At 48.1% G+C, this 5,998-nt stretch overlaps 1 protein-coding gene across 1 annotated transcript; it reads right to left on the reverse strand.

Moving 5' to 3' along the window:
- Window positions 1-259: 259 nt before the first annotated feature.
- On the reverse strand, window positions 260-4,849 carry LOC126000781 (keratin, type I cuticular Ha7-like). The gene is made up of 7 exons (XM_049767928.1): window positions 4,421-4,849; window positions 3,227-3,309; window positions 2,217-2,373; window positions 1,823-1,984; window positions 1,615-1,740; window positions 1,024-1,244; window positions 260-392 (listed from the first exon to the last, which is right to left on the reverse strand). The coding sequence occupies exons 1-7, from the start codon at window positions 4,847-4,849 to the stop codon at window positions 260-262; spliced, it is 1,311 nt and encodes a 436-aa protein (XP_049623885.1).
- Window positions 4,850-5,998: the final 1,149 nt, after the last annotated feature.

The raw sequence follows: 5,998 nt of genomic DNA on the forward strand, positions 1-5,998 counted from the left end.
CCAGCCATCAATGAGCCATGCCACTGAAGCAAAATTTATTAACAAAAACTAAAATGAGGTCACCTGTCACATCTCTGAGGATAAAAGAGAATATGAAACACTTAAGACACCCTGAAGAGGACAAGCAAAAATCCAGGGGACACCCACTGGCTGAGAAGGAATCCTGGCTTTCATGTCTATCAGACCTAAGGAACAAAGGCCAGGGATGGCAAGCCCAGAAAGGGGTATCCAAGGGACTAGAGACTAGAAATACTTCCCTTCAGCATCGAGATGATGGGCATGGCACACAGGAGGCCCGAGTAGGTCCAGATAGGTGGGGTGAAGAAGTACAGGTTACAAAAGCTGGGCAGGGGACACAAGAGGCTGGGGTGGCACATGGGTTGCAGGGAAGCCTGTAGAGAGAAGTATGAGACATTGGATGAGAATGACACCAAAGATTCACATAAGATCTGGAGGTACAGAGGGGCTTTTTAACCTTTCTACCTATTAACCCTGGGGGCTAACCCTTGCCCAGAGTCCACAGCAGAGCTGTGACAGAGCTCCAGGTATCCCTGTATAAAACCCATGTTGTCCCACATGGACTGGCAGAATGAAAGGTTGGCAGAACAATGGCCGGCCATGTTCTTTATGGTGACACAGCACTTGATCACATCCCTGGTGCCTGAAGGAGAGCATCATCCACTTAGCCCTTTTTCATTGCTACTGAGAAAGAGTGTGGCAGTGGTGGGGCAAGTGTCAACAGCAATGCTTGCACCTACAGCACCTGTAGACTTCCATATTATTATCACTCAAGTCCTAAATGCACTGAGCCCTCAGGACTTTAGCCCTTCTGGAAGTGACTTGCAGCCTGACACTATAAAGTCACCTACTCACTCTCATCTAACTCCAGACCATTCTCCAGCTGACACAAGAGAGTATTTGTTCCCAGAAATGTGCTCTACAAGGCCACCTCATCTCCTAGGTAATTCCTCCAAGTGACATTGGCTCTGCATGTGACATTGGCTCGAACATCAGAACACCTACTTGCAGTCCTCGCTTTCCAGAAGGTTCCGGTATGTGGCGATCTCTGACTCCAGTCGTGCCTTGATATCCAACAGCACTTGGTACTCCTGGTTCTGCCGCTCCAGGTCACTGCGAATTTCAGCCAGCTGCTCCTCCACGGTGTTGATCAGGGTCTGCATCTGGGCCAACTCAGTGCCAAAGCGGGCCTCGGCTTCACACAGATTGTTTTGCAGACAATCTTTCTGGAATAACAGAGAGAAAATGCAGAAATGAAGCAGGGACCTCTGCCCTCTATACATTCACCAGATCTTGGTGCCCCCAAGACCCCATAAACTCCAAAGATTAAATCCACCTCTTGTTGCAAGCTGCCTGCACTGAACTGACTAAGTCTATACTATTGACCTTTATCAGAGACCTTAGGATAAGATTTTAGCCTCCTTCACCTGTTCAATGTCTTATCCCAGTGCTTCTATAGCTACAAGAAAGTTCTTGAAAAGGCAAGGACATCAGGGTGTTAGCTGGTTCCTGATCAGTGTTAAAGTAATGTGTGTCTGCTCCTGAGAGCTACTATGGGGCAGGGGTTTCCCTCCAAGATTTGTTGCATATTCTCACCAGGTTGTGCTGAGCTTGAAGCTCCACCTCCAGGGCCTTCACTGTGCAGCGAAGTTCCAGGATCTCTGATTGGCAGCACTGCAGCTCCTCAGAGCATGACGTGGTCTGCAGGCCGAAGCCCTCAGACTGCATCACAGAACACAGGAAAACCATCAGCTCTTGCCCACAGAAAGTGGGATGCCCTCCTACCCTATGGAGCCCACCTCACCTGAGCCTGAAACCACTGCTCCACGTCCTGACGGTTGGTCTCCACCATGGTTTCATACTGGCACCGCATCTGTTCCAGCACCCTGGTCAGGTCCACAGTAGGCTCTGTGTCCAGCTCGATCCGCAGCTTGTCTCCCAGCTGGCACCTCAAAGTGTGGACTTCCTGAGGGTATAAGAAGAAGACATTTCTGGAGTTCTCAAAGCCTCCCTGCCTTTTCTCCTACAATGACTTATCTATGCTCCTCCAAAGAGGCTGCACTGCCTGCAGCCTCCCAGCAGCTTCCAAAGGATTTCAGAAACTAAACCTGCAGAGTTTTCAACTGGTTCAGAAGAAAGGAGCCTCTCTCCCAAAAGCTGAGTTCACCTCCTCAAAAGTCTTCTCTAGGGACACACACCTGCTCATGGTTCTTCTTGAGACAAAGCAGCTCCTCCTTCAGGGACTCCAGCTGGGCCTCTAGGTCGCACTTGGCAAGAGTGAGGTCATCCAGTGCTCGACGCAGCCCACACACATCACTCTCCACCAGCTGGTGCAGTGAGTGTTCCGCCTCATACCTTTCAGCAGGGATATTATTAGAGAGCTTAGGGGGCCCAGGGCACCCCCTAGTGAGATCACCTTCTGGTCTTCCCTCTGCAGATTAATTGTGAGTTTACATTTCCTGGGCACTAGGCTGAGCTCAGGAAGCATCAGGGTACCATAGTGGCTGGTAAGAATGCCAGGATGAACACATGGTCAGCATCAGCCATGGTGGGCTAAGGGCAAAGGCAAGGCTAGGGTAGGGTAGGCTCTCCTCCTCCTAACTCCCAACTGTAATGAGCTCTCTGATTGGAATCAAAGGGCCAGCATGGAGGAAGCACCTGACATTTTTGGTAGAAGCTTCAGCAGTGCCCTGGCAAGATGCAGGGAGATGCAAGTTCCCTTCCTGCTTGGAGACAGACTTTTCTCCCCTTAAGCCCTCTGATCCTCCTCCATGATGCCTCAGATTGTGTTGGTAATTTTGTGAATGAGTGCTCCCAATGGATGGAGCTGCATAATAGAAATAGCCTGGCTGAGGGTAGCATCTAAGTGTCTGGGACTCGTTCTGCTGTCACCATGCAATAGTCACATGACTTCTGACAAGTCGCACTGCATCCTGAGCTCCAGCGCCTGCCCCCCAAGAGGTGCCGTCTCCTCTGCCTGACCTTACCCAGTAGAATCAAGCAAGTGATATTCCCCCATACTGCATTGTAAATGATGACAACTAAACCATGTGGGGGCTAAGGGCTTCAGTTTAACACCCTGTTTTCTCTTTGTGAAACTGATGGTTTGGGATTTGGATGTTTATTATCTGATGCCAACCATATCCCTCAGAAGAAGTTCCAGATCAATCTCTGACTCCTCCCCATAGTGATCCTACCCACAACTCACTTGGTCCGAAAGTCATCAGCGGACAACTTGGCATTATCTATTTGCACCACCAGCCTGTTGTTCTCAGATTTGATGCACAGGATCTGAGGAAAGGAAGGAGGCTTGGAGATTCTCTGTTCCCAGAGTCTTCTATGGTCTGGATCGGAGGAAGTTTACAGAGGCTGAAATATTTCCTAGGATAAAATTAACTCCCAAACATGTAAGAGACCCATGAACATGTGATTGTAAGATGTAAAGCTTGGTGAAGCACTGAGATGTGCAAGAGGTGGTTGACCAGGGTGAAGGCATAAGCCTAAGGAAGCAAAGGAAGAAAGCAGCAAACTCAACACAGAACAAAAACTTGATCAAATTTTGCCAGCTCTGAGTCTCAGTCTAACATAAACAGAAGCCACAGAGCAGTGGATTTGTTGTAAGTTTCAAGTAAGGTGGGGTGGATTGACCCTTAAGATGTGCCTCCCTTTGGAGGACTAGCCCCCGCTCTGAAAAGCTCTTCTCTGTAGTTAGATTTTCATGGCCTCTATTTTAATATTCTGGATTGTTTTGCCCTTAGAACTAAAATGTGGACTCAAGATTTGGACTGAAGACATAATACAACAGGTAGGGAATTTGCCTTGCATGCAGCAGACCTGCATTTGATCCCTGGCATCCCATATACCCTTCTATCCGCACCAGGAGTGACTTCTGAGTCCTGGACCAGGATTAATGCCTGGGTATCACTGTATGTGGCCCCAAAACAAATTTAAAAAGTATTAATAATCTAAAGAGATTACCCCCTCAAAATTAGGTCTCTGCAGTAGCAACATAGGAATTAGGGAACTGAAATGAAAAAAAAAAAAAAAAAACACAAACTCAGAATCCTAGAGCACAGCTTCCAAATCTCAACCTCTGCACCTTCTCATTCACCTCTGTTAAAGGAGCATTTCATCTGTGGCTGAGTCCTCACCAACCCAGGCACTGTGCATGCAAATGCAGGGAGCTTTCTCAGTAAAGGCTGGGTGGCAAATATTTGAGACCTTGAAACCTGTATGCCTCTCTTCCAGCTCATCGATTCTGCTTTAGCAGTGCAAAAGCAGCCCAAACAATGCATCACTAATGAGCACAGCCCATGTGCCAAGACAGTGTCTTGACAAAAGCTGGCAAAGAGGCCAAATTCAGTGCAAGGGGCACAGCTTGCCAGGGGCCATCAGGCCTCACCTTCTGCTGGAGCTCTTCCACAGTGCAGAAGTAGCTCTGGTAGTCAGGACACATCATGGACTCATGGCACTTGCTCCACTCCTGGATCTTGGTCTCCAATTCTGCATTCTCTTGCTCCAGCTGCCGCACCTTCTCCAGGTAGTTGGCCAGGCGGTCATTCAGGAACTGCATGGTTTCTTTCTCATGGCCATTCAGGGCACCTTCACCATAGGGCCCACAGCTGCCAATGTTGCCAGGGATGTTGCAGGTCCCTGGTAGGGGGCAGGCTGTGTTGCAGCTGGCAGTCACACAGTAGCTGGGTCGGCCCAGAGGAGTGGATCCCACACGCACTCTGTTGGCCTGTGCCACTGTGGCCAACAGGCATGTGGGGGCTCCCCTGGTCTCTGAAACCTGACCACCGAGGAGAGCATGGCAGCTAGTAGCAGGCATAGTACAGAAAAGCTAGGCTTCTGCGTTGTGCACGGTTGGGTTTGTTGATGGCTAAAAGCACTCTTCTCCTCTAAACCTTATATAAGCCTCTTGTAGGTGTGGGTGCAAGGAAACTGGCATTTTTCTCATTAATATTTATGTCAATTCTTATACAATCACTCCATGACTAGGTGATTTGTCTCCTATAAAGAGTTAACAAGCTCGTGAAAGAGGCCTTAACTCATCCACAAGGCTTCCCACCATGCAGGGTCTGAGAAAACAGGAAGTGAGATCTTGGAACTCCCACTGTCTGTAGCTGGGAATGTCCCCCTCTGTCAGACTGTTCAGAAGGTGGCAAGAGCCAGAGGCTCCTAACAAGGTCCTAGATTGTTCTCCCCTGCCCTCAGAATGTTCCCTTCATGGCCCACTCAACACTCTTCTTCCCATAGTAAATAACAAGAAATCACAGCTGACTTGTGGGGCACTCCTTGGCTGCTTGGAGGGAAGGTCTAAGCTTTTATAAGAGGAGTGTAAAGTAAATGACCTTGATAGTAGAAAAAGCAATAAAAAGGATGTTAAAAAAGAATAAGAGCCAGGAGGTGACTCAAAATGGTAGCACAGCTTTTCTGAGTGTGTGGGATTCTGGGTTCAGTTCCGCACTGCTGTGTGGGCCCCAACCCTGCAATAGTAGACACCACAAAGAACTCTGAGGTTTTAAGTATAAGAAAAACATTATATTTAGAGAAAGAAGAAAGCTGCATGAAACAGAAAATGAGTTTGGGGAAAGTTGCTGGCTTTTGGTTTGGGGTTTGGTGATAGACTTCAAATGCACGTTGAATTATGGTTTTCACAAAGAGTGGTTTCCAAGAGACAGCTTCAGTCATACACAGATGCCAATAGAAATTGGAAGTGGAAAAATAGTCTCCTCATGTTGGCATTAATCAAGACCATGTTTGCCAGCTCTGGAAGGTTGCCTTGCATTCATCCAGGCCATGGAAAGTCTGGGATATCAGACCCAATCCCTCTATAGGTTCCAGGTAAAAGTGACTCTATAAGTATAAACCAGGGAAGTTGATTCCTCTCCAAGAAGAAGAGCAGAAAAAGATCAGAATTTCCTGGATAGATGTCAGGGAGAAACATGAGGCCAGGCACTAGAATTCCCAAGAGGTG

Source organism: Suncus etruscus, chromosome 1 (genome assembly GCF_024139225.1).
Source record: "Suncus etruscus isolate mSunEtr1 chromosome 1, mSunEtr1.pri.cur, whole genome shotgun sequence".
Classification (NCBI taxonomy): domain Eukaryota; kingdom Metazoa; phylum Chordata; class Mammalia; order Eulipotyphla; family Soricidae; genus Suncus; species Suncus etruscus.

What these genes read in the sequence shown, in the direction of transcription:
- LOC126000781 (XM_049767928.1), bottom strand. Translation starts at nt 4,849, where the DNA reads ATGCCTGCTACTAGCTGCCATGCTCTCCTCGGTGGTCAGGTTTCAGAG. An exon ending in TCAAGAAGAACCATGAGCAG is followed by an intron (nt 1,985 to 2,216) that starts GTGTGTGTCCCT and finishes TTATACCCTCAG; the next exon opens with GAAGTCCACACTTTGAGGTG. An exon ending in TTCAAGCTCAGCACAACCTG is followed by an intron (nt 1,245 to 1,614) that starts GTGAGAATATGC and finishes CTGTTATTCCAG; the next exon opens with AAAGATTGTCTGCAAAACAA.